The 26,534-nt window shown below is 47.1% G+C and overlaps 10 protein-coding genes across 10 annotated transcripts; 7 read left to right on the forward strand and 3 right to left on the reverse strand.

The window, feature by feature from the left end:
• Positions 1-506: 506 nt before the first annotated feature.
• On the forward strand, positions 507-2,265 carry FSST1_007955 (general substrate transporter; the record flags this gene model as incomplete). Its single annotated transcript, XM_083224792.1, has 4 exons — positions 507-1,043; positions 1,095-1,496; positions 1,547-1,855; positions 1,909-2,265. The coding sequence occupies 4 exons, from the start codon at positions 507-509 to the stop codon at positions 2,263-2,265; spliced, it is 1,605 nt and encodes a 534-aa protein (XP_083083916.1).
• A 249-nt stretch (positions 2,266-2,514) lies between these two features.
• FSST1_007956 (NADH:flavin oxidoreductase/NADH oxidase family protein) lies at positions 2,515-3,971 on the reverse strand (the record flags this gene model as incomplete). Its single annotated transcript, XM_083224793.1, has 3 exons — positions 2,515-2,704; positions 2,757-3,326; positions 3,379-3,971. 3 exons carry the CDS (start codon positions 3,969-3,971, stop codon positions 2,515-2,517), a joined length of 1,353 nt encoding a protein of 450 aa, XP_083083917.1.
• A 1,078-nt stretch (positions 3,972-5,049) lies between these two features.
• Positions 5,050-6,655, forward strand: FSST1_007957 (FMN-dependent dehydrogenase; the record flags this gene model as incomplete). The annotated part of the gene is made up of 5 exons (XM_083224794.1): positions 5,050-5,115; positions 5,163-5,196; positions 5,250-5,287; positions 5,337-5,609; positions 5,666-6,655. The coding sequence occupies 5 exons, from the start codon at positions 5,050-5,052 to the stop codon at positions 6,653-6,655; spliced, it is 1,401 nt and encodes a 466-aa protein (XP_083083918.1).
• Positions 6,656-6,856: 201 nt separating this feature from the next.
• Positions 6,857-8,316, reverse strand: FSST1_007958 (uncharacterized protein; the record flags this gene model as incomplete). The annotated part of the gene is made up of 3 exons (XM_083224795.1): positions 6,857-7,855; positions 7,907-8,025; positions 8,076-8,316. 3 exons carry the CDS (start codon positions 8,314-8,316, stop codon positions 6,857-6,859), a joined length of 1,359 nt encoding a protein of 452 aa, XP_083083919.1.
• Positions 8,317-9,829: 1,513 nt separating this feature from the next.
• Positions 9,830-11,389, forward strand: FSST1_007959 (CFEM domain-containing protein; the record flags this gene model as incomplete). Its single annotated transcript, XM_083224796.1, has 6 exons — positions 9,830-9,931; positions 9,985-10,120; positions 10,170-10,351; positions 10,403-10,893; positions 10,945-11,012; positions 11,064-11,389. 6 exons carry the CDS (start codon positions 9,830-9,832, stop codon positions 11,387-11,389), a joined length of 1,305 nt encoding a protein of 434 aa, XP_083083920.1.
• Positions 11,390-13,665: 2,276 nt separating this feature from the next.
• On the forward strand, positions 13,666-15,000 carry FSST1_007960 (uncharacterized protein; the record flags this gene model as incomplete). Its single annotated transcript, XM_083224797.1, has 1 exon — positions 13,666-15,000. One exon carries the CDS (start codon positions 13,666-13,668, stop codon positions 14,998-15,000), a length of 1,335 nt encoding a protein of 444 aa, XP_083083921.1.
• A 1,181-nt stretch (positions 15,001-16,181) lies between these two features.
• On the forward strand, positions 16,182-17,289 carry FSST1_007961 (UbiA family prenyltransferase; the record flags this gene model as incomplete). Its single annotated transcript, XM_083224798.1, has 2 exons — positions 16,182-16,287; positions 16,343-17,289. The coding sequence occupies 2 exons, from the start codon at positions 16,182-16,184 to the stop codon at positions 17,287-17,289; spliced, it is 1,053 nt and encodes a 350-aa protein (XP_083083922.1).
• A 2,221-nt stretch (positions 17,290-19,510) lies between these two features.
• On the forward strand, positions 19,511-21,581 carry FSST1_007962 (glycoside hydrolase superfamily; the record flags this gene model as incomplete). Its single annotated transcript, XM_083224799.1, has 7 exons — positions 19,511-19,864; positions 19,915-20,044; positions 20,097-20,250; positions 20,308-20,571; positions 20,630-20,971; positions 21,025-21,121; positions 21,171-21,581. The coding sequence occupies 7 exons, from the start codon at positions 19,511-19,513 to the stop codon at positions 21,579-21,581; spliced, it is 1,752 nt and encodes a 583-aa protein (XP_083083923.1).
• A 116-nt stretch (positions 21,582-21,697) lies between these two features.
• Positions 21,698-23,349, reverse strand: FSST1_007963 (Zn(II)2Cys6 transcription factor; the record flags this gene model as incomplete). The annotated part of the gene is made up of 3 exons (XM_083224801.1): positions 21,698-21,982; positions 22,036-22,471; positions 22,529-23,349. The coding sequence occupies 3 exons, from the start codon at positions 23,347-23,349 to the stop codon at positions 21,698-21,700; spliced, it is 1,542 nt and encodes a 513-aa protein (XP_083083924.1).
• A 1,072-nt stretch (positions 23,350-24,421) lies between these two features.
• Positions 24,422-25,148, forward strand: FSST1_007964 (uncharacterized protein; the record flags this gene model as incomplete). The annotated part of the gene is made up of 2 exons (XM_083224802.1): positions 24,422-24,731; positions 24,778-25,148. The coding sequence occupies 2 exons, from the start codon at positions 24,422-24,424 to the stop codon at positions 25,146-25,148; spliced, it is 681 nt and encodes a 226-aa protein (XP_083083925.1).
• Positions 25,149-26,534: the final 1,386 nt, after the last annotated feature.

Consider the following 26,534-nt stretch of genomic DNA (forward strand, 5'->3'; position numbering starts at 1 on the left):
CACTTGGCAGGGAACGCCAATGTTTGAGGCTCAATTGAGGCTCAAAGAATTCGGAGATTTTCTACTGCCACTTGATGAGCCTCCCCGACACTTGACCAACACTTTGCCGAATCTTCCAATCATTCAGGTTTTTTCAAGTCGATCATTCTAAACTTGCACTATAACTATAGCTGATTATAATAACATGCTGACGAGAATGTCCCTGCCCCGTTTAGAGTATCGCACGGGGAAAACACTCGTCCGGCCCGACTCAGATGCTCCATAGTATCCATAATACTTCCAGAAAATTCACATCCAGTGTCCCAGAGAAAGGTGGGAATTCCTGCAACGTAACGTATGGAGTAAAAAACTTTGTCAGGTTGGGGAAGACGAAATACTCCTCACTGAAGTTGGGGCCCCGGATCTTGTTCCATCCTTATTTTCTATATAACCTTGTGTCCTGTGTCGTTTTCCGTCTCGGCAGTGTTCCTGCTCGATTGGTTGCACATACAAACACATCCGTCACCATGGGCCTCCTCACTCTCATCGAAGACAGGCCTACGCCGCCCTCGGTCTACAACTGGAGGGTGTACGTGTTGGCAATCGTTGCTTCATGTGGCTCCAACATGATTGGTTATACCAGCGCCTTTATCGGAACCACCATCACCCTCGACTCGTTCAAAAAAGAGTTTGGGATCGACCAGAAGAGCACAGAGGAGCGGAACTTGATCAGTGAGAACATCGTTTCGCTCTTCATCGCCGGCGCCTTCTTTGGCGCACTTCTCACGTATCTGCTCAGCCATTGGATCGGCCGCAAGTGGTGCCTATCCATTGCATCCGCTACGTTCACTCTTGGAGCCGGTCTTCAGTGTGGTGCTAACGCAAGTACTGGGTTGGGTATCCTCTACGCTGGCCGTGTTCTTTCCGGCCTCGGAACAGGCATCGCGTCTAATATTATTCCGATTTATCTCTCTGAGCTTGCCCCTCCCGCTATCCGAGGACGTCTTGTCGGCCTTTACGAGCTTGGTTGGCAGATTGGTGGCTTGGTAGGCTTTTGGATCAATGTGAGTCAAACGGTCACTCTTCTTTGGATACAATGACTGACAGGAAAATAGTACGGGGTTCAAAAACACATGCCCGAGAGCCATCAGCAATGGATCGTTCCATTCGCCGTCCAAATCATTCCATCTGGTCTTTTGTTCCTCGGTACACTGTGGCTTCGAGAGTCACCTCGATGGTTATTCCTTCAGGACCGCAGAACACAAGCCTTGAAGAACCTCTGTTGGATCCGACAATTGACGCCAACTGACATCTATATCACCGAAGAGGTCGCAGCTGTTGACCATGCTCATGAGATCCAAAAACATACCGTCGGTCTTGGTTTGTGGAAGCCTTTCCAAGCTCTTGCCCAACGACCGAACATGATGTACCGACTCTTCCTGGGATGTATGCTGTTCTTTTGGCAGAATGGGTCTGGAATTAATGCCATCAACTATTACTCTCCCACTGTCTTTTCAGTAAGTATATCTTCTACCCTTTGAAGATCTGCAGTGCTAACCTTGTACAGAGCATTGGTGTCCAGCGTGATACCGTCAACGTAATGACTGGTATTTTCGGCGTGATCAAAGCCGTCATGACGTTCGTCTGGCTTTTGTTCCTCGTTGATCAGCTTGGCCGCCGCAAGTTGCTTTTGATCGGTGGTATTACAGGCTCAATTTGTATGTGGGTTTTGGGCACATACATCTACATCGTCGACCCTACCAAGAATCCACAAGACCACCTAACTGGCAGCGGTATCGCTGCTATCGTGTTCTTCTACCTCTGGACCGCCGTTTACACGCCCACCTGGAATGGCACGCCCTGGGTCATTAACTCTGTAAGTTTCTGTCTTGCAACGTTCATATTACTTGTGAATTAACAAAATGCCAGGAATTCTTTGATCCCAGCTTCCGGTCGCTTGCTCAAGCTTGCACAACCGCTAGCAACTGGTTCTTCAACTTCCTCGTCTCGCGTTTCACTGAGCAGATGTTTGCCACGATGGGGTACGGCGTATACATGTTCTTTGCGACACTTTCATTCTTCGCGTTCATCTTCGCCTTCTTCTTGATTCCTGAGACTAGTGGTATTCCTCTGGAACAGGTCCACCGTCTCTTCAAGCTCAAGCCAATCTGGAAGGCAGAGAAGATCCTTAAGGAGCAGCTGAAACAAGAGGAACAGCAATTCCGGCACGACGTGAAGGCAGATGTGAGCCAGACCGAGAATTTGGAGGACTCGGACAAGGTTTAAGCCACAACCTCATGTCCTCTCAAAACTGTCCAAAGCCGTGTTTAGGAATTAGAGCTTTAAGTTGCAGTTCCAACCCTAGCATTGTCTGCATTGTTAGTATAGAGAAAAGGGCAAAAATTCTACAACGATTTAATGATAGCATCATGTGCATAGAGTAGCACATGTTTACACCAATAACTTCTCTCGCAGTTTATTTTGTAATCAGGATAATCATTATTTAAGTAGTAATCACTCTATGTCTATACCGGTTTAAGCTGCCGCATATGCTGCACCGAACGGCTCTAACTTGGTGCCCTCAACATCAACGTATCCATATTTGGACTGGTCGTCGTTGTTGGCCATAGCCTCACCCCACTTCTGCATTGACTCTTCGAACACCTTCTTATGATCTTCGCGGCTCAAGTCAAGGGGCTGCTTGTCTTTTCCAACTAATCGAATCCTGCAAATATGAGCATCAGTGAACATGTGAGGAGGGAGTTAATGCAACTTACTGTGTACCAGCGGCAACATTTGTGATGCCGAAATTTTGCTCATCAAGTAGAGTGTCAATAGCCGCGTTGGCTTCACCCTTGATAAGCTTGGCGGGCAGATCAAACTCGTTCGTAGTAGGGCGAGCCAATCCAATACCATGAACAGTTTGGAGAGCTTCGACCATGGCGTGCACGGTTCTGAGACCACCAGTGACATAAGCCTTGGTCTTCTTGAGCTCAGGAATAATCTTCTCGGCAAAATCAAGGAAGAAAGCCTCTCGCTTCTTGGTACTGTCTCTTCGGTGAGAGAAGGCAAGACTCTGGTAGGTTCCTCCAGACAACTCAACAAAGTCAAAGCCATGCTCCTCGAGCTGGTGACAAAGGACCTTGCAGTCATCTGTGGAGAAACCGCCCTCTTGAAACTCGACGCTGTTGACCTTGATGGACAGGCCAAATGACTTATCAGGAACGCGGGCACGGATAGCGTCTGCGATCTCGAAGATGATACGAGCACGGTTCTCAATTGATCCGCCGTACTTATCAGTACGCTTATTGGTGGTAGGAGAAAGGAATTGTGCTAGAAGGTAACCACTGTAGCACTGTTAGTGGCTTTCATGTTTTGAAATGTAGTGATTGTACTTACTGTGCGCCGTGCAATTGCATGCCGTTGTAGCCTGCCTTGTGAAGGAACTCAGCAGCATGGGCGAAACCCTCAATTACATTCTTAAAATCCTGCTCGTCCATGGGCTTGGGCTTGGCAAAGTGCATTCCCATCACTTCGCCCTCAAGCTGTACATCGCTGGCAGAGATAGGATTCTTCTGAATGTCCTCAGCCACCTGACGTCCAGGATGACTGACCTGCGCAATGATCAAGCTTCCATGCTTCTTGCTAACAGTCGCCATTTCCTTGAATGCCTCAAATCGTTCACCAGATGCAGGGGCATCGCGAGGCACGATGGGGTTTCCAGCAGCCTCGAGGTGGTCATATTCCACCATGACATTCCCAGTCAGGATAACACCGTAGTCTCCCTCGCCCCATCGTCGGTAAACGTTGATAAGTTCTGGCATGGGAATACCTCGCTTCTCGAGAATCTTGGGATCCCATGTTGAAAGGCGTTCAGTCATGGCAGCCTTCATGAACCGGTTTTTGGCGGTCTGGCCACTAAACTCAAATTTGAGCGGCTGAGCTAATGGGCTCGCATCTGTCTGATCGGCTTGGAATCTTCGTGGTGCCATTGTAGAACGATGTACTATTAATTTGATTTACTGATCTTGCTTCAGTTCTCTAGGCTCAAGGACATCCTATACTCTTATAGACTCTCGCAATAATTATAAATCGACCCGTAGTGATGTCATGACTCGAGTAGTTTCACTACGTCTTTGCCGCTATCCCATGAGTGAAGTTACTTAAGATGCGTCATGTCCCACTTTACATTACAATTCTGGTATAGTCTGCGGCGATGATGCCTGAACCAACACACAACTACCGAGATATATTTGCAGCATAACGTTAGCAACATCTCATCGAAAAGCACTAGAAACTTTGCAGAATTGTGTCGCACTAGTTAGAAGAGCTTCGGGCGACCGGAGAGTTACCTACGTAATCATACGGCAACCATGAGACAAAAGGTACCTAGAAAATGTTGATGAGCAAATTACTTAGCGTGATTGATTTGAAATTGTTTAAGTCTATGACGTTGAAGCTTCGTCCTTCAGGAGTAAGCGAGTATGAGGTCCCGGCATTCTCGTCTATCAAAAGCCAGAAGCATCCCCATTAGTTTGTCATTTCTTCATGATCTGATATGAACTGTCATTCTGGAAGTTTGCACGTAGGAACAATTTTGCCTGGTCAACGGGTCTTTTGTAGCATCCTTCACGTGTGATTTACCGCGACGTGTTCACGACAGGGTTTATTCTAATATGAACACAAATTTCCGATAATATTCTAGAACTATAGAGTGTCTCTAGAGACCTGACACTCCGGTAGACATAGTCCTCACGGCTTACTATAACTAGTTATCCAGCTCGCTGCTATTGGCAGATAGACCCATGCTGTAGCATAACTGGCAAAGTGAATTGGATCAAATTAGTGCTTATGCCACTAATAGTAGACTTACAGACTCACCTTTTTGTCACTCTAGGCTTTTCTGTTCTACCGAGTTGCATCATGTGTCTCCACTCGCACGCAAATAAGTGGGTTACGATAAAGAACCAGTCAATTTCAGCACAAACTCATCAACACCAATATCTGTCTACTTTTTTTACTCAAGGCCTATCTTACTTGTCACTACCACCAAGAATCCTTCCAGGCAAAATGGTCCTCCACCCTTCCGATATCGCGAAACACAATAGTGCGAAATCATGTTGGCTCATCATCCATGTAAAATCGCTCATAAATCATTACGGCCTTCACTAACGACAGAACAGAACAAGGTCTATGATCTTACCGAATTTCTTCCAAGTTTGTTACATCCCTAAGAAAATTGTCTTCTATACCTAATGTTTTGATACTAGATCATCCCGGAGGTAGGAAAGTCATATTGAAGAATGCAGTAGGTTTCTTGTACACACAGAGAAATCATTAATGCTCACACACTGTAGGGCAAAGATTCCACAGGGGATTTCGATCTAATTCATTCAATTGATATCCTCGATAAATGGCTTGAACCGTCGAAACATCTTGGTGATGTTGATGCAAGTGTAGCCATAAACGAAGACACGACACCCAAAGCCGGAGATGGAAGCCAGAAAAGTCTTTACCGCAAACCCAAGCTGTCTCGCTGCATCAATATATCGGACTTTGAGAACGTAGCCCAAAACGTAATGAAGACAACGTCTTGGAACTACTATTCTACTGGATCAGACGACGAATTTGTACGTGTCAAAGCTTCCACAGCAAAGACTTACAATCAGCTTACACATGATATCAGACTCTGCAAGAAAACAACAAATCCTTTCAACAGATACGCTTTAGACCGAAAGTTATGGTCGACGTAGAACACGTTGACATCTCGACGACATTTCTTGGTTCGCGCACTTCCGCTCCAATCTACATCTCAGCCACGGCACATGCAAAGCTCGGTGATCCGGAAGGCGAAGTAACTCTGGCAAGGGCGAGTAACAAGCATGATATCATTCAAATGATACCGCTATACTCCTCTTTCCCACTAGAAGACATCACCAAAGCGAGGGAACCAGGTCGCACTCAGTGGTTCCAAGTATATGTCAAGAAAGATCGAAACGTGACAAGAAGAGCTATTGAGAACGCCGAGAAACATGGCTGTAAGGCACTTTGCATCACTGTAGACAACCCCCACCTTGGAAGCCGCGAGAGGGTCCTCCGACAACAACAGAGCGAGGTCAGCGACGAAGACGAAGACGATGAGTTTGAAGACGTGGCGGCGACAGAACTTGATCCTTCACTGATAATGAACTCGACTCTAAGCTGGGACGATATTTCGTGGTTTCGAAGCATCACTGATATGTCTATTATCCTAAAGGGAGTGCAGCGGGTTGAAGATGTTGTCAAAGCAGCAGAATACGGCATCGAAGCTGTAATTCTTTCCAATCATGGTGGACGACAGTTGGAGTATTCTGAACCCCCAATAGAGGTCCTTGCCGAGCTTATGCCTACTCTACAAGAACTGGGATTACATAATAAGATCGAGGTGTATCTAGACGGTGGAATCCGTAGGGGTTCTGATATTCTCAAAGCCTTGTGTCTGGGTGCTCGAGGGGTTGGCATTGGCCGCCCTTTCCTCTACGCTATGGCGGGATATGGACAAAAGGGCGTAGAAAAAGCAATTCGGATTTACAAAGACGAGCTGGAGCGTAACATGCGTCTTATTGGATGTACCTCACTGGATCAGCTTCATCCAGGTTTGGTCAAGATGCTGGGACAAGTTCGACAAAGACTATGAGAGGAACAAGTAGACTCTTATCATATTCATTTATTACCTTTAGATAGTTCACAATCACGTGAGGTATACAAGGTTTAAAAGGGTAGTTATGTAAAGGCCCTGAGGCTGTTGATTATAGTATGCACATTATGAAGTATTATACACAGGCGAAGTCGCTCACACCAAACCACAAGATACTAAGGCTACTAAGAATGAAGCACTTTACCAGCCGGCGCCAGCCTTCTTGAATCCAGGGTACATCTCCTTGTTGAAGTCAAGCCAGTTGGTTCCGTTGACGCTGAGATCATCATAGACAGGACAATCCATAGCGCCCATGACAGGCTCAAGAGCAGCGAAGAGGATATCAGTGACAGAGGACAAGGTGGCGAAGAGAGACGACAGGGCATTGGGGGCACCAGTCTTGATAGCGTTGAGAGCGAAGCAGACGAGGTTGTTGCCCTGGAGAAGGTTCTTGCCGTTGAGAATACCACCAGCAAGGTCGTCGATCTTGATACCGACAAAAGTGTTGACACCGTTGGTGTTGCCGCCAATGCTCAGAACCTCAGGGTGACTGTGAGTGACAATGTCGAGGGCGTTGGCGTGGATACCGTAGTCAGTGTAACGTCGGCGGTAGAAGTTCTCGGGAATACGCTCATGGCCAACAACGTAGGTCATGTTGTCCTCAGGTCCATAGACGGAGAAGAAGGACTTGAGGGCCTCCTTGTCAAGGCGACCTTCATCAGGGTACTCAGCGGAACGGTTGGCAACAAGACGGGCAGTGAAAGAATAAGGGCTGGCACGCACAAGCCAGCCACTAGCAGGGCCGAACCAAGCAAAGGGGTTGAAGCCAATGGTCTGGTGCCAGCGGTTCTTGTTGTGCTCGTAGAGAACCTCGATGCTGTAGTTGGGGTCCTCGGCATCCTTCTGGAGGTTGTACAGGTCCATGAAGTATGACATGTTCATGTTGTTGTTGTCACCAATGGGGTCGTAGAGATCACCTCGAGTAGGGCTACCATCAACCTCGAAGAGAGGATGGCAGCCACTCAAACCACGGGGAGTACCGAGAAGACCGAGTAGATTGTTGTCCATATGCTTGGACCAGCCGCCCTGAGAGACGGCAAAGAGGTTTCCGCCGAGAACGACACCAAGGGTGGTCAAGAGCGAAGCCATGTCAGGAGCCATACCCCAGACCTTGCCAACAGCGTTGACATATTGACTGAACTGAAACAGGTGTTAGAGACAGAATGTGTGGTGTTTGCAATTGCAACTTACAGTGGCAACACCGTTGCGAGGAAGGTAGTTGTGGTTGGCTAGAGTGTTGAGTCCAGGGCAAAGTCCTCGAACCTCGCCAGCCTCCCAGTCGGGAGCCTTGAACTCGTGCTGCCCGTGCACTAAGAAAGTCAGTAAACAAACAATGATGAAATATAGCCAGTCTACTTACCATCAACAAGCTGCTTCTTGGGGTCGAAGTCAATGGCTCGCTTGCCTATAGCAGGAGGAGCCTGCGAGGCGTACTTTCGGATGATCTCAGGGTCGATACCGAAATGGGGATCATGACCGTCGCGAGAGTTGAGCTTGAACGCGTTGAGAGGAATGGGGGAATCCTCGTGCAGAGTAGGGACCGCAGCAGCTTGGTTAGAAAGCAGTGCTGTGGCCACTGTGGCAAGAGTGAAGGCCTTCATATTGATAGCTTGGATAAAAACGAGTGAATGGTGTCAAAAAGAATGAATGTATAGGTCAGTATCAAGGAATGAATGCGAATGAGAAGCTGCTCATTTGTCAGTGAGCTGAAAGACAGCCAGTTGTTCTGTTTAAATAATAGAGGTTGAAAGGGGAATGCTGATCATCGCAATATCGCTGAGGCCGAGAATCCGGGTAGCTAAGGGGGGCTGGACTCCGTCATACGCTGATGCTACCGGAGCTCTGGGACAGAAGGATTCTCCTGAGTCGATCAGCCAATAGAGCGAGATGAGTTAGAATACAGAAGGTTCTGTCTGGCAAAGTCTAGGAGTAGGGGACATCAGGAATCAAGCCTTACGAAGTCGGTCTAGCTAAGAAAGCATTAACTGTTCGAAGTTGAGATCGGCATAGACCTAGGAAGCGGCACACGGTTCCGCGACTCCCTTGGTAGACGGAGTAGTCTGCCACGACACCGTTGGAACCTCACTAGTATTCCCTGGTTATCATAGCCTTGCACATGCAGAGTTTTTTTTGGTTCCTAGACAGTAAATGATCGTCGCCAATCTCTCAATACTGGTAATGCATGGGTAAATCTGGGCGAGATTCGTCTCCTTTTGAGGCTGGTCACGTACGTTTGCAAAATCAATTAGCAGGGCTGTTTGTTATTGGAAGACGCAAGCTGGCCTGTGAGTGTTCATCTGAAATGGGACTAGGAAATAATCCCGGGTACAAAACAGATCAGGGGCCTTGTTTACGCAGTACATACGAACTCCTTCATCAATCGACTCCACCCCGAGTGCTGGATTTCGTGGTATGAGCGGGGAAAACAATGTTGGAACCATGGTCGGCAGTTCATCAGGAACGTGGGTCCTGTCATCTCAAGTTCAAGGGAACTGTCAAGCTTCTTCAAAGACTAGCAGGGATTCATCCCCCCCAACCGTTGGTTCTAGCGTAGCAATCACAGGGGGCAGAAGGCAGGGATGTAATCGCTAGCACACATCCACTATTTACCAATGACAGAGGCCAAGGTCCAGGGACATGCCGCAGCTAAGAGATGCTGATCGTCGCCCGTTGGTGCTAGAATGCTACTATGCTCCCATGCCTAGGACATTAGATTGTTGGTCCCGGCGTTTCGAACACTTGTTAGTCGGATCCCTTTTTACCTTCTTAGTGGCAAGGATAACCATTTGTCATTGACCGTCGCCCTTATTGACTAGTTACGGATGGCATCCGCACATGACTTGTCTCGTTCATAGATTAATGCTTTGATGTAATGCAACATCTAACGGCTGCTAAAGGAGGTTGAGGAACTTACGATCCACCTTGATCTTGGAGCCAACAACCGGGACATTGGTACCTGATCGGTAGTTAATATTCAGGGGGTTATATGTCTAGTGTTAAGTTGAGATACCGCCTATAAAGACATGCAAGTTTTCATCTGGTCTTCTACTTCGTAAAATCTCAGCTAGCCTTGACACCTCTACGTTGGTTCTTTCAGCTCAGCCTGCGCCAATCATGCGTCTCGTTTCGTTCTCCCTTCTGGTCACGGCCTTCGCTGCTACCTTTGTCAACGCAGCCGGCTTTGCCGATCTAGCGGCACAGATACCCGCTTGCGATGTCAGTTGGCTTACGCCCATCTACCATGACCACCAAGCTAACATGCATGACAGCTGAAATGTGTTCAACAAGCACTACCAAAGTCCCCATGTTCCATGACCAACACAACATGTCTGTGCACCGATCCAACCTTTGCTGGCCTGACACAAGCTTGTGTTTTGGAGAACTGTACCGTTAAAGACTCATTGAGTAAGTTGATGTTTTGTCCCTCTGTGGAAGCTTGCACTAATGGCAACAGCTTTGATGAGAGTTCAGAGCATGGCCTGCGGTGTTCCCGTCAAGAGCCAACAGATGAAGTTCAGGATCAACGCCATTATTGCGTGTATCATCGCTGAGATCGCAGTGATTCTGAGGATTTACTCTAAAGTTACAATCCTCGGGAAATTAGGCGTTGACGACTACTTAATCATGATAGCAGCTGTAAGTGAAACACAACAAATTACAAGAGTCATCCACTAATTCATGGCGTAGTTTGCTACAGTGCCATACATATGGCTCGCTTGCAGACTTGCGGATCTAGGGTTTGGGTTGAACATTTGGGACATTACTCCATTTGATCGCTTATACGAATTACTGAAGCTTTTCTGGATAGATCAGATCATGTACAGTGTTCACTTGTACAGCACAAAGCTATCTATCCTCTTTTTTCTTCGTGGCATCTTTACGACATCAGAATTTAAAAAGTTGACATTGGTGATCGGCGTTTTCGTCGCCCTTTGTGGTGCGGCAACGATGATCACTACCGGACTTCAATGCTTGCCCGCGAGTTACAACTGGACAAGCTGGGATGCTGAGCACAAAGGTCATTGCAATGATTTGAACGTGCAGACTTATGTCTTTGGTGGTATCAACATGGCCTGCGACATCGTCATTCTACTTCTGCCATTGCCTCATTTGATGAAGCTGCAAGTCAAGCACCGTCAAAAGGCTCAGCTTTTCGTTATGTTCAGTCTGGGTATTGTGTAAGTTTGCCTGACCCTTGTGTCTCGAATTGAGCTAACCTGATTTATCAGTGTTACCGTATTCAGTATCATTCGTCTACCATTCCTTGTCTCTCTTGGCAAAACCTCAAATCCTACATGTAAGTTATCATATTTCTGACGACTACCATTGGTACTAATTATCTTTTTAGGGGAATACGTTGATGTGACAATCTGGTCTATTTGGGAAACAGAACTAGGAATGGTTTGTGCAAGTCTCCCGGCTATTCGGCACCTTTGCAAGCATTTCTGGCCCAACGCCATGTCTACAATTGCGTCAAAGATGAGCTTTTCGAGTTCCAACAAGGACTCCAACTTTGATAAGAGCGCGGGTAGCTGGACGGGCAGCCGTGGTGCGCGCTCCAAGACTGATAAAGATAATAAGTCATACTACGAGCTGGATGAGCGAAGCCTGATCGGCAAGGGTCCCGATCCTGCTGTCAATGCTAGCACCACCAATGTCAACTCAGCGGTATAGGTTATGGGTTGGAGCAATGGGTGGCAGTTTTGTTTTATTTTATTCCGGATATGGTGTATTATTATGGTATATAAAGATGGTAGCCGCTCACTGCGGGTTTGAAATACAAAAGGAATGGGTATAGCTTCTCTCATTTACCTGTCTAACAATTGTGTAATGATCGTAAAGTGTTAACTCACCATCTCCAGGACTCAAGTTGAGAATATAGACTACTACAGGGTGACGCGATTTTTTGTTCCCGTTCATTCTTCCCCTTACTATCCATACGCAGTCTAGGATCTTTGGATAACGTTTTCCATACGTAACCACTCTATGAGCACAATCTTACCAATTATTCACCCATGTAAGGTGACTGATTGGCCAGTGACATGATGTCTTGGAGCATTCTCTTCAATAAAAGAGTACGAACGGAACTCTATTTACCAACGCTTCGTCAGTGCTCGTAAGCTAAATCCCTGTTCGTAAAACAATAATCCCTGTTAATAAACAACCTCGATCAATAGTGTGGTTCTCAAGACCGACGTTACCCACAGTGATCGACATATTAAGACCTGCAACGGGCACTAACCCTAGCACCGTTGAGCGGGCCGTTACGACAACACCAACCCTATCTCAATGTCGTATGCCGTGCAAGGATTATCTTGAATCCTGCCCCAGGAACGGTTAGTCTGATCCTTCGACAGCCCCGAAAATGCACTTCGAAACTTAAAATCAGGCCATTTATTCGAGTTGAGAATACAAGGCTGAGGAATGGTTTTTAGGGGTCTCGAATAGATTGCAAAACCACACAGTTGGGTTTCTCGGGAATCTGCATGACGCATTCTATCAAAATTGTCTGTTCTGTGCTTCTTTGCAGCGTCTGTGTATCTATGCTATACCAATATTTCGCTTCGCAATTATTGTCTTCATTCTTTTGCTTCCTCCTGTAACGGAATGTAACCCTCACATTCGCCTAATCACCGTAGCAAGGAATGCTACCTCTTCACTTCCGCCAGCCAACAAGACAGGGTAGCATCACATTTACTTATTTCCCCTTCACAGTGAGCAATGTAACTCAAAATCCTACCAGTCTAGTGTGAAAATGTATGCGACTGTCGCAATGCTACTTGCTATGTCATGTTACTATAATTTCTAGTCAGATTCTTGGTCAGCAATCAAACGAATGATTTGAAGACATATCAGGCTGCATCTGTTACTCACATCGTACTTTCGAAGTGTCTGTTCTTTGTTATCAGTTGGATCAAGACCAATGACTCGGGAAACACAATATGGAGACTGATCTGCGGCTGTCAACCAACGTTTACTCCACAACTTTCATTGCAAAAAGAAATGCTCTGGCAGGAAGCTCCACTCAGCCATTGCAGGGTTTCCATCCGGCAGGTGAGTTAACCCTTGAACAACCAGGGCATGTTTCACGAGGTCTGTCAAGTATTCAACCCTGCTTTAGAACCTCATCTCAATGTTGATGCCCTGTATCTCAAGAGACGGGGCATGTTCCGATGGGATCGAGTGTCTGTAGCTTGTTAATCTTAAGATGATCCAAATATTTGGACTAAGGAGGTTCTAGAGATGTTCTCTTAGCACGGTCATAACAAGGATTCAAGACTCCATGTGGCGAGGGTTTGCTGCCCAAAGCTTCTATCAAATTTAAGTACAGTTACGATTGTCTAGAAATAATCTTTATGATGCAATCAATCGTAATATTAAATCATACGAGTTTAAGATACAGAGTCTTCGAATGGTGTTGGCACGAACGAAAGAATACCGAAGATAGACAACCGGGTTGGATGGACGTTATCGTACCCTCTGCGTCTGTACATATGAGCAAATGCCATCTGGGCATTCTGCCAAGACACTTTGTCCCAATACGAACAACTACATGAATGTTGCAGGGATCAAGGACTCCAGATATGCTCGAGATGTCGTTATCAGGAATTTTCTCTTCATAACTGTGGATTGATCTGCATTAAAGGCTGAGCTCTACGGGCTGATATGTGTTGCATTGCCCCCTGTTTGTCAAATACTGGCAGTTCAGGAGACGTCTATACCACGCATACGTCTTACGAGAAGTGGACTGACGGCTCGACCCAAATCACCGGTACTATTGGATAATCGTCCGATACTCCGAGCCGCAGTTGGTATATGACTTTGATAACGCTTCTTATTGCCTGCCCTCCAGTGGTGCTCTATTCCCTATTTCGAGAACCGTTCTTTCTGACCGCTGCGTGCGTTTTTAAAACATACTTTCATTCAAATCTGACCCCATTTTAATCGCCATGGTTTCTGCCGAGAAGCAGTCTTCTAGACGGCCTGCGTGCCTGTCGCTCACTCGCTTTGTGAGATTCATCTCTTCCGAATATCGCATACTTTTCACCGTCGTTTTCTTATCCAACCTTGTTGGTGTCATCCTATTCTTTTGGTTATGGTGGCTCAATGGCCAACCTGATCCCACGACTTGTGGGCTGGCAACCTCGATTAACCTTGCGGTTTCTATCGTCATTCGAGAAGAACACATCGTCAACGGCCTTTATCAGATATTCACTTCTATCCCAACAACCTGGCCGCTATGGATGAGAGAGCGAGCGGGTAAGATCTACCACCTCGGTGGCCTCCACAGCGGCTGCGGTGTGGCTGCAGTGTTTTGGTTCATTCTATATTCGATTGAAAAGACCAGAGATGTTCACACCGCCAAGATCCGTGATGGCGTCATGTGGGCGCATATCGTCGTGGTGTACATGCTGGACTGCCTACTCCTAGCGATGCTGGCCATGTCATACCCGACTATTCGCGCCAAGATACACAATGCCTTTGAAGCTGTTCATCGTTTCGCCGGCTGGTCTACTCTCGCCCTCTTATGGGTTATGACAATTCTAGAAGCAAAACTCAACACTCCCCCTGGCCACTCCCTTGCTGCTTCGGTATTCGGCAGTGTCAATATCTGGCTTGTCTTCATCTCAACTTGCTGCGTTGTTTCTACTTGGCTCAACTGCCGAAAGGTAGAAGTACAGTCCGAGAAGCTCTCTTCGCACGCCTTACGGATGTACTTCGACTATACGAACCCTCAGCCTGGCACAACCATCCGACTCTCATCGCGCCCCTTATTGGAATGGCACGCATTCGCAACCGTCAACAACCCCAAGGAACACGGGTTTTCGGTTGTGATTTCCAACGCTGGCGATTGGACCAAAAAGCTTGTCAATGATCCTCCTCGACATGTGTGGGTTCGACGCACACCAACCTGTGGTGTCTTGCGCATTGCCCCAATGTTCAAGAGTATCGTTCTGGTGGCTACCGGTTCGGGTATTGCACCTTGTCTTCCGGTGATCCTAGCGAAACAGACAAGGGTCACTCTATTTTGGTCAACTCGAGACCCTTTCAAGACCTATGGACCAAATATCGCTTCGATCATCGAGGAGATGGGTGATGACGCACACATTCACAACACTTCAACAATGGGAAGACCGAATACCCTTCCTACAGTCCTTGACCTGTATAAAAAGACAGAGAGTGAGGCTGTAGTGGTAATTTCAAATCCCAAGCTCACCATAGATTTGGTCTTGGATCTGCAGGCTTTGGGTGTGCCGGCATTTGGGCCGATCTGGGATTCTTAGACAATTCCCGAGTTATGCTTCATTACTATAGACCGTTGGCGTTGGATACTTAGATAGATAATGCTCAGCCTGCCTTTTTTCTCTCTTTTAGATATTTTGGGTTATGCTGGGACATATTCAACTTGGTGGCCCCTACATGTTAACAAAATAACCAAGAGATGATACCCTGGCTATTTGTTTGATTTTCGCTGAGCCTTGCATGTCCAGATCCTTATAGACACAGATGAAGGTACATTGATAGAAAAAGGAACATACCGAATACAAACTGAAACATTATAAGGTTTGTACTCACGTTGACATTCTACGCACACGAACTGCACAGATGTAGTGTATTCACACAATCGGTCAAGGCCTGTCGTAAGATAATCTAAACAGACCTTAGGGTCGTACTATAAAGATTTTTACTATGACAAGCTTTTTCAGACACCGCTAAGCAGCTGCTACATGACTCAAGGAGGGTACGAATCCTCCAATTATGTACAAACGCCATAATCTTTGCTGAGATTTCTCATCTCAAGGTCGTATTCTGGGATGCCTGCTTTGGAAGAACATCGCTATTTTAACGTAATGGAAGGTCACAATCTCCCGGATGGCACGCAAACGCTTCCGTGTTTTCCCATTCGTCATGGAAGAATCTTTCGAAGGCCTGCTTCCATTGTCTTGTCGTATTCCTAAAGTTTATAATTACAACCCTATAGCCCCTTCACCGCTTAATCCTTCGTTCCATACCCAATGGCCTGGTCCACTGTTCATTCGTTGTTTCCCCATCATGTTGATCCTCCTTGTGGTTGAAACCTTGACCCAGCAGGCTGGACCCTAGCGTTCCCAGGCTCCAGTAAACGCGGAGCCGGTAAAGGTTACATCTGCCGGCGACCCTCACCACCAACCCTTGCCTAGCTCAACGGTTCTTCAAGGACTCAAAGAACTCACTTTGACGATCGCTATTAGTCCCTGTCCTGAAACCCCGTAGCCTCGGTCAACTTGAGATATTTCAGGCTTGTACGCGTTCCTAACCAAATGTAGGGGTTTTGCGAGGACAAACTATGACGGTATCGGCTTCGAGCAGAACGAATAAGTAGTGGCATCTTGTCGCCAAACTTTTACTTGTAGATCCATCCTGGCTCTTAACTGAGATTCTTTTATCTGTTCCTACCTATACTTGTTCGTTGATCTCTCTCACAATGGCTAGCAAGTCTGTCACTATTACCAAGCGCCATAATGCGCCCTTTTCATTGCGACAGAGTTCGATGCAATGCATGGAACACAAGGAAGCGACCCAACATTCTGGTAAACACCCCTGAACCAACAACATCCACTTCCACATGTGACTGACCCAAGGTAGCATGCAATGCACAAGAGGACAAATCGAGCTTCATGCAGAGACTCGCTTACCACTGTGTAACAATATGGATGTTCACAAAGAGTGATATGCCCACTTCAACTGGTATCAATACCACGTTTGCCATCGCCGGGATCCTCGCAGGCCCTGGCGCCATCTGCAATGCAGACATTCACTGGGCGGATATGGGTAAAGGTATCCTTGTGGCACTCTATTTCACGTGGCATTTGACGCTGTGTTTCAATCTCGGAAACCAGCGCCAGCCTCAATCTGTCATTGAAGATGGCGCAAACAAACCTTGGCGACCCATTCCAGCCGGCCGTATCTCACCTGAGCTGACACACCGATGGCAACTGGTAGCGATTGCTTCACTGCTAACGCTGTGCGTTACCGTCATGGGTGGTTGGCAAGAAACATCCTTCTACCTCTTCTGCACATGGCTCTACAACGAGCGTGCTTGGGGTGACAAGAGCTGGTGGCAGCGTGCTCTGATGAACGCTTGCGGTATCAACACCAACCGTGTAGCAACCCTGCGTGTGGCAGTTATGGCGATTCAAGCCAACACGGACGCCAAGTTCGAGTTCACAAACAAGGGTCTAGGCTGGTTCCTCATTTGTGCCGCCTTGGTCTTCACCACCATTCAGGTCCAGGACTTGCGTGACCAGGAAGGTGACAAGCTGATCGACCGCCAGACTTTCCCCCTGATTCTTGGCGACGCACCGACGCGCTGGATCACAGCTGTGGCAGTCTGCATTTGGTCTGTAATCTGCCCTCTGTACTGGGGTCTTGGAGTTATTGGCTGCATGCTGCCTATGGTCACTGGGTCTCTTGTAGCGGCACACATGCTCATTCGCCGCGACCGCAAGAGTGATCAGACAAGCTTCCGGTTGGTGGCTGTTTGGTGGGTGTCTCTTTATTTCCTTCCATTGATGAGTACACGAGGGCTCTAGATTGGGACACCGTGAACAGGTCATGGTCTGGTCGTGTCCATAAAAAGACTGGGAGAGGTCAACAAGAATGGGTCTCGGGGAGTCCCGTAACCGGAACAAACGGATGTGTCATTGTTATTTGAAGCACATAACTATAGCTAGATTAGAGTAAAATCGCACGAGCGGTACATAGAATGCATGAGGAACTTATTAAGGTGTATAAAAATTGGACAAAACAAATAGATGGTAGATCTCCGCAGCTTTCCGCTAGTCTAGCATACATGTTTTAATCTTCTTCATGACTCTTCTAGCGCCATAAGCTTTATTCTTTCGAATAGGTGCTGACAATATCCGTTGATTGCAAATGGTCCACGCGAAATCAACGTTCTGTACACGTCATTAAACAGATTGATAGACGTATAGAGATGCGGTTCTCCATCTTTACGTTGGATGCACTTCCAACCCACTGGCTCTCCTCTATCGTTGTTGTATCGCATTTTGACTTGAACGAGTTTGTATCCACCAGCATAGAAGGATGCCAAGTTCTCTTGCACACAACCATCAAGTACATATACATAACCATCAGATCCATATGCATCAGCAAATATACGACGGACAAGGCCGTAATCGACTATCCACAAATACCCACGCGTTTCGACTTGTATAGCAAGATCATTGCTGGTGTTTTGAAGTGATACCGACAATTGTTTGCGTCCATGTTTCCGTTCAAATGCTACAATCCAAGACGGGTCGAATTTGAAGGCGACTCGGCGTGGTCTCAGAGATGGATGCGTCTGGATTGTGTACTGTTGTCACCGCAGGTCCTCCCACTCGACCGTTAGGAACCCATCATTCTGTATAAGGAACAGGTCTTTATTTGGGCGCATTGCGAGTACCTTAACACTGTCTGTGAAGATACTCGTTTGTTCATGCTGATTCAAAAGCCATATGACGCGTCGTGACTCTTTACAAGCGATCCATAACCCGTGGTCGGCAAGACATGTTGATGGATTCCCCTTCCGCCACCATCGCGATCGAGGGGTTCCGATGTCATTTTCTTTATCTTCGACTCTAGGTGGTGCGAGTTGAATTTTGTAAGGGTTACCGACATGAAGGCGAATGAGGTCTCCGTTGAGCGAATCTAAGCCACGGTTACAGATCTTGAGAATTTGTACACCAGGTTGATCGCGACTAATGGCGGCTTCCCAAATCATCAGTCTGACTTCCGTCGGAAGCTCAACGAATTTGTGAAAGGTATCACTCATGATTACCGAAACGAAGTTGTTCTGGTGCAAAAAAAGAGAAATACAAAGGCCCTAATGGCAGAAGTCAAAGAAAGGCGAGACTTGGAAAAGGTCAGAGCTTTCTGCAGATATTTATACTCGAGGTTCTTGTGATACCTGAAGCTTATTTGCATGCAGCCAACTCAAATTTCTGGGCGGGACATGAGTTGTTAAAGTATAATGGAGATTTTTTCCATTCCACGACTGAGTCAAATAATTTAGACAAAAATAAAAATTGAACAGTTCATGCATGCCCTTGTTTCTTTTATCACTTTCTCATGCTTCAATGGGATGAGGTGCTGTGGGGAAGTAGGGACAAAGATTGGAGAAATGGCAAAAAATCAGCTCCCCGAAACCTGGATCGAACAAGTGACCTTTCGATGACATATAACAATTACAGTCGAACGCTCTTCCAGCTGAGCTATTCGGGGAGATCTCCAAAGACGGAGGAATGGCTATTGTTGCAAACTGTTCGACCAAGCAGATTACATATAGCTAGTCTTGGTGTCACTATTGGCATGTCTCCAGGGTAATTCCTACCATCGCTATCCATTGATAGACAAATCCAATCTATTCAGATTCGCTAAGCTCGCAAAGTATATTAATCTCATTCACCAGTCATTTTTTGCATGAAGAAGAAGCTTTAATCGGTTGTCAAGCGGCGGCTTTATTTATAGGAATAACATAATTGTGCAAACTCTATCTGTCTTGATCGGTGGGTTCCGGCAAAATGTCATCTTGTTCCAAAGCCCAAGATCAATCAACGTTTCGGCAAGATTCTCGGAAGGTTTTGGGTGATGATGATTGGATACACACTCATCAATGCATCATGCATACGACGCGTGAGCGAATTCCCAATCAACGCAGGACGCTCATCTTTCTACTTCTACCTGCTGTATTAAATAGCGTTGCTTATTAAGTCCTTTCTATTCAGCATACTACGGCCGTAGTAACTCAAAATGTCTCATAACACGCAGAATACGCACAGTCCTGTCACTCCAGCTTGGTGGAAAGAGGCGTCGGTATACCAGATCTACCCTTCTTCCTTCAAAGACACTAATGGAGATGGCATCGGTGATATCCCCGGCGTGATCGAGAAACTCGATTACTTCAAGCAGCTTGGTGTCGATATTGTTTGGTTATGCCCTGTCTATCCATCGCCCCAAATCGATATGGGATATGATGTCGCCGATTACCGCGACATTGATCCTCAGTATGGAACTTTGGCTGATGTTGAACGATTAATTGAGGGGCTACACTCAAGAGGCCTGAAATTGCTGATGGATCTTGTCGTCAACCATACTTCTGATCAGGTATGGCTCCTTGACGATATCCGTTGTGACATCGCTCATGAATACAACAGCACAAGTGGTTTCAAGAGTCCAAGTCGTCCCGAGATAATCCTTACAGGGACTGGTACATTTGGAAGAAGCCTCGATATGACAAAGATGGCCAGCGACACCCACCCAACAACTGGCTCTCTTACTTTCGAGGTAGATAATGTGATGATCGCTGTCTTCTCATTCAATCACTAACCTGACACAGGCAGTGCGTGGGAATACGATTCAGCTTCCGATGAGTATTACCTTCACCTGTTCGCCAAAGAACAACCCGACCTAAACTGGGAACATGCTCCAGTGCGCGAAGCTGTACATGATATCATTCGTTTCTGGTTAGACAAGGGCGTTGACGGTTTTCGGTATGTACTCTATCTTTGGAGTGAGCTGGAGTTACCCGAAACATGCTGATAGTTCAGAATGGATGTCATCAACTTTATCAGCAAATCGGAAGGGTTACCCGATGCTCCAATCCAGGTTCCAGGAGCTGAGTACCAATTTGGTCATGATCATTACGCTTGCGGCCCTCGGCTTCATGAGTATCTTCGCGATATTGGCTCTATCCTCAAAGAGTATGATGCCTTCTCGGTCGGCGAGATGCCTGCTGTTCAAGACCCCAAAGAAGTCATCAAGAGCGTCGGAGAGAGCCGCGGCGAGCTGAACATGATCTTCAATTTTGAGATGTAAGAGGATATTGCACAACGGTCTAGTACAGGACTCAATGACTGACCAATTTTATAGTGTTGACATGGATCATGGTGACCAAGGGAAATTCTCCGCAAAGAAATGGGAAATGAAAGAACTCAAGACGATCGTCGATAAGTGGCAGACTTTTATGTACGAGAACAAGGGCTGGAACGCTCTTTATCTTGAGAACCATGATCAATCGCGCTCTATCAGTCGGTGGGTATCTGATAGGCCTGTCTATCGTGAGTTGTCGGCTAAAATGTTGTCAACATTCCTCTGCTTTCAAAGCGGAACTGTGTTTGTGTACCAAGGCGAAGAATTGGGCATGGCCAATATGCCACCAGATTGGGAAATGACCGAGCATCGAGATGTCGAAACCTTGAACCATTGGGAAGAGTAAGATCATGAGTTGTTACTATCTTGGAGTTATGGCTGACCTTTCCCCCCAGGTTAAAGCAGACAACGAGTTCTGATGCCAAGGTTCTGGAGCTTGCTCGAAAGGAGTACCAGCTCAAGGCGCGAGATCATGCGAGAACACCTGTGCAAGTTAGTAGGAAGTCTCGTGACAGATGGAGATGTACTGATGGTGACACAGTGGGACTCCTCGCCCAACGCTGGGTTTACAACTGGCACGCCTTGGATTAGAGTTAATGACGACTATCAACAGTGGAACGCGGCAGCCCAAGTCGGCACACCAGGTAGTGTATTTGAGTACTGGCGATCTGCGCTTTCGCTACGAAAAGAGCTTAAGAATGCTGTCGTCTATGGTGACTTTGAGTTGCTTGACACAGAGAACAGCGATATCTTTGCGTACACTCGATCTAACGGAAAACAAAAGATTGCCGTCGTTTGCAGTTTCCGAGATCGAGACATCGCCTGGCCCATACCTGCTTCCAGCGATTTACAGTCGGGCAAGGTTTTGCTGTCCAACTATCCGGAAGTTGATTTGTCCCCGGACGTGATCTCCATCCGCCCTTTCGAGGCTTTTGTTTGCCTGGTTGGGTAACCTGTCTGGAATAATGTCATAATCACGAGGCTATGTCTTCAAGTTGATGGTCGATAACAGTGAAGTATAACATGGACGTTCTTTTATAGCAATGAATCAGATAGTACAATGATTTCTTATTCAACTGTGTGAGTCAGTTCATCGTATAGATCCTCATCCGACACATCAGTGATCCGCAATAGCCTCCCTGGCTTGGCTTGGTCAAGAGCGCATGCCACCATCTTCTCTCGTAACAAGGTAAGAAGTGCAGGGTTTCCGGTTGTACGCAGCGAAGCAATCAAGCTGCTCAAAGCAGCCAAGATATCTCGTGGCCCAACATGCACTGAGCCAACATTCGCGAGGGTTGGGGCGCAGATGAGTACATCCGCAACCGAGTTTGCAACCTCAAATAATTTTGACATCTGGTGGAAGTCAGTATCACGAGAACTTCAATATGGATTAAGTGGATGCTTACCATTCCAGGCCCATGGGTTTCCAGAGCAAAAGATGACAGAGTGGTCAATTTCGACAGTAAGTCATGCGCTACTGATGTGGGAAATGACACGCTGAGGCTTTGATCATATGGGTCTGTGTTGGCATCGACATATGGAATCGCGGCCTTCCATAACACAACCCTCAGCCACGAGTCGGTGACTACAATATCGGCTCTCTGGACCTCATTTTGACACAACGGTAGTGGATGCCTTGCCTGCAACTGAGAACTTATGGCGCCGAGAAAGCCAGCCTGTTTCGAGCTGATGCCTGAAGGGCAGGCATCATCAAAGGTCTGAAATAGCTTGCATAAGCTACAAAAAGCCGAATCGGGGTCGGGCTCATGTTGCGATTGAAGCTGTGGGAGTGTTGGGCTAAGCTTGAATGTTGAGGGTATGTCTTGCTGCAAAGAGTGCGCTCTAGATCCGCATCAGCCATTTGGTCTTGATAGGAACGCGTCATTTGGGGGAACTGACCGGTCCGTTATAAACAGAATCCATGCAATCCGAAGATGGTATTGACTGGCCTCTGTGTCTAGATCCGTGTAGAATAAATCTTGATGTAGCCCAAGAATGTGCGCGTAGGCTATGGCTTCTCGTAGAAGCAAAGTGGACTTTGTGATCTTGCCAGCGTTGGAGTAGTATACGTGAAGAAAGAAGGAGGTGAGCAATGCGTCGACTGTTTGGTGCTTGGGATAGTCTAGCATGAGTCTTGTCTTTTCAGCCTCATATGCTGCCGAGTGGGAGGAATTACCATGCTCATCTGGTGGTAGCTGAAGTTGAGCTATTGTTGCTGAGCATATCGACGTGGCGAGCGCGTACGCGATCTTGTTGTCAACATGGTACAGACGCTGGATGAGTTTCTCATGGTCGACGATGGGCCACACAACGTATAGACAGCTATTATATGTGTTTAAATAGTAGGTCAACGATGTCAGTGGGACCTGATCATCAAGCTGAACTGGTGCAAGGCTGGAAGAGCCATTTGATCTGTCGGCACCCAGACTATTTGGGACATCGCAAGTCTCTGGATGCGCGCTCGCCTGAGTCAGCGATGACGGTTCAATCGCGGTTGCGACTTGATGGTCACTGCCAGTTATTCGCTGTCGCGTACGCTTGGTTGACTGTTGAGCCTGTTCAATTGCCTCCTTTGTGCGCTTCCGTGGACCTTTGGGACCTGATTTCTTACGCTTTCTATCATAAGAACATGATAGAGAAGCGGCTATGCATTGTTGACAAGGTGTACCTTGGTGGCATTTTATTTTTCTGATTGAACAAGGATCGCATGCGAAACCCATCGTGTTGAATGCGAACAGGGCTAAAACGACTATTCTCTTCAGTGGAAGTTCATCGTCTTAGTTGCAGCCAGACGTGGGCTTTCGCAACGATTGAAAAGACAACGAAGTCAAGAACTAAATACCGGAGAAGGCGCTGCTCAATTGTGTTGTGAATTAATGTTTTGTCTGTTATACTCTGAAGATGGACATTGAATTGAAGGCGGAGTGTGACGCCATTCCGTTAAAGGCATCATTGGAGAGAAATTGTTAGTGCATCGTCTCTGATCTACAGCCGCTAAATAGCCGATGTTTGCATTTCGTAACTAGGAATTAGCGAATACCCTCTCCCTCTCCCTCTCCCTCTCCCTCTCCTTTAACACGTCCACGATGTTCATAGGTGTATACATCAGCGTCGAATTGAGCTATGAATCGCCTTATCCCACCGGTATTGGCCCCAAGCCAGGCATTCTTCAGCCACTGTAACAAGCTGCCCACCGCCAGCCTTGCTATTAACGTCATGGACCATGACGCGCCTTTGCTTTGTTGTCACTAAACTCGAACGTTGCTATACGAAACCCATTTCGCGAACTACCCACCGAAACTGAATACCTATATACCACGTAAACATTGACTATGTTTGTTGCTCGTGGCTGCTGCGCATTTGCGACAAGCGAAGTCTTGTCTTGCCTTGCCTTGCACTGCCAGCGCCCGACACTGCTACAGCTGCAAGCAAGACAATTGCTTTTTCTTATTCTTTAGCAGAAAGTTGTTGGCTGCCACTGCTACGCCACTGCATACAGAGCAAGCATCAATGGTGCGGCTGGTTCCCGCCGGCTGCCTTTCTTTGTCCCCTCATCGCATGCATTTGTTTTGCAATCGTTGCCCCTTCTTTTCATCATAGGGCTGCTGCTTCACGGCCTGATTGCAAGACATCGGTATTCTACTTTTCTTTTCTTTTCGTTTCGTTTGCTCACAGCTCCAGACCAACGAGTGCGTCGCAGCACAACATAGCACAACACAACATTCGCCGTCCCATTGTCCGACATCTCCTCCCTTGCGCCCACCTCCTTGACGAAACTCCAGCGACTCAACCATGGCCACCAGGAGCAAAATCTCCACCATGTATTGGGAGGCCAACTGCCTGCCCCCGACTATCATTCTGCCTTCACAAATATCCGAGAAGCCCAGCTCGAGCAGCCAAACCGTATCTTTAACTGCAGACGCCCTCGATCAAATCCAGGAACAAATCAAACAACTGATGGACCTCGATAAGGCGCCCCCGGACCAGGATCAGAAACCTCACCAACAGTTCGCGAACCAGGAATGCAAAGAGCCTTTGGTATATCCAAGGTATTGGAAGCTCTGGTACAGCAACCGGGCGGAAGCACAAGTGCAATACCCCGGTAAGACAATCGAAGACTATTCTCAATTATCAGCTGACCTGTCTAGCTCCCGATGTCCTTCCGGGTCGATATCGAAATCCCCGTCGACGTCCAAATGACGCCTCTCAAACCACTGCCTCCCATACCGTCGCCGCCTCTTGCACTCGCAATACGGCAGAACCCTCGCCCTCCGAGCCGAACCCCAAGAACCAGCCTACAAAACGACCTCAAGGCTTATCACTTGCGAACCGCGTACGTGTAAAGCTTTTGGGACCCAACAAATGCGACCAGGTGCTTTACCCTCGCTACGAATCGGACACCCTGTTGCGCCAGACTGGAGATCAGCTTGACAGCGTGGATCAAGCCCACGATAAGCTCAAGAAGTCGTATGTGGAGTTTGAGCGCAACATCAGGTCTGCCAAGGATAAGGAGAAGTGATGGGCGTACCAGCGAGCATCTTCTCGACCATGTCGTCGGATTCTATGAGGAAGGGCAATGTTAGAAGGGAAGGATAGGACGGGGCTCAAGCTCTGTAGGCGCAACTATGATACCCAGATAGATCAGTTCCGTAGCACCATAACACGATCAACACTCATTGTGAAGGGCAGTTCAATGTGTTTGGTGAAGGAGATGTGAAAGCGTCTCGTGTATTCTTTGCATGATACAACCATCTGCATCAAGTCGAGATGACCAACAGCCTGTATTGAGTGATGCTCAATGTTGGCGATCATGTCCGTCGTGACCAACACAAGGTTCTTGGCTTGAAGAACATATGCGAGATCCAACTTGCATCCGGCAATTGTATTTGAGGTGTCAGAAATCACATCATGTTAACGCCACTATCTATCTGTTGATATCTCCTGTCCCAAGTTCAAAAATATGTTCAACCTGATTGACGGGATAAAATTGGGAGAGGCAGGCCCTCCACTGTAACTAAGCTTTGGGTAACTGTCCCACAGAGCCCCAACCCCGCTACGGCCGCCAAGTCTAATTACCGATACCCACTGTGAGTACCTATGGCTGTCTTTGCACATGAGTCGTAGAATGATGCTCAACTGTTGGATATGTCTGCTCGATTGGACATCAAGATTTATTCACCTTTGCTGATCCTCGACTGCTGTACCCGAATCCTACCCTGTATGTATTTTGTGACAATCGATTGAGGCTACAAAGTATGGATACTCTTGGAAACACAGTGTCAAACTTCCAACTCATTTCTCTCATGACGATCCTTATTGGAGGATGTCACTGTTGAAAGTGCAGCTCGAGCAACGTTGCAAGAGTCTCTTGACGAGACGTAAGAGTCTGATGTGTACTCTGTAATACTGGTACATACATAGTAGTATTGTCTCACAGACATGAGGAGCTATCCTAGATGATAGCAACTTCCGTTCCCCCGATTGAGTTCAACCAACAAAGAAGAGCAACTGATTCCCCGTTCATGGAATGGAGGATCCCCGACAGGGGATGTGTCAAACTATTCGTCAAACATAAGGAGCCAGGCGAGATCATGCCATGTAATGCATCGATCCTTGGTTTCCATGCGACAGACAGCAATTGAGTTTGCATGTCAACGGATTTAGTACCCAACAAGGCAGATAACGTGGGAGGACTGGGATAGAAGCTTTTCACTTGCGCATTTTGTCACATTCGCATACCGGTCCGACGCCATCTTCGCCTAAATAGAGTTTATAAGAAACTGCAACTCTTTCAGGCATCGTTTCAGTCATGCTTTCTCATTTTCGTATGTCGCTCCAAAATCGGCTTTATACGGGAAATGGTGGAGTTGTCCTGCATCCTTTAGGCCTTGAGATACTATTCTAA

This window comes from Fusarium sambucinum, chromosome II (genome assembly GCF_050947815.1).
Source record: "Fusarium sambucinum isolate potato_lamoka chromosome II, whole genome shotgun sequence".
Taxonomy (NCBI): Eukaryota; Fungi; Ascomycota; class Sordariomycetes; order Hypocreales; family Nectriaceae; genus Fusarium; species Fusarium sambucinum.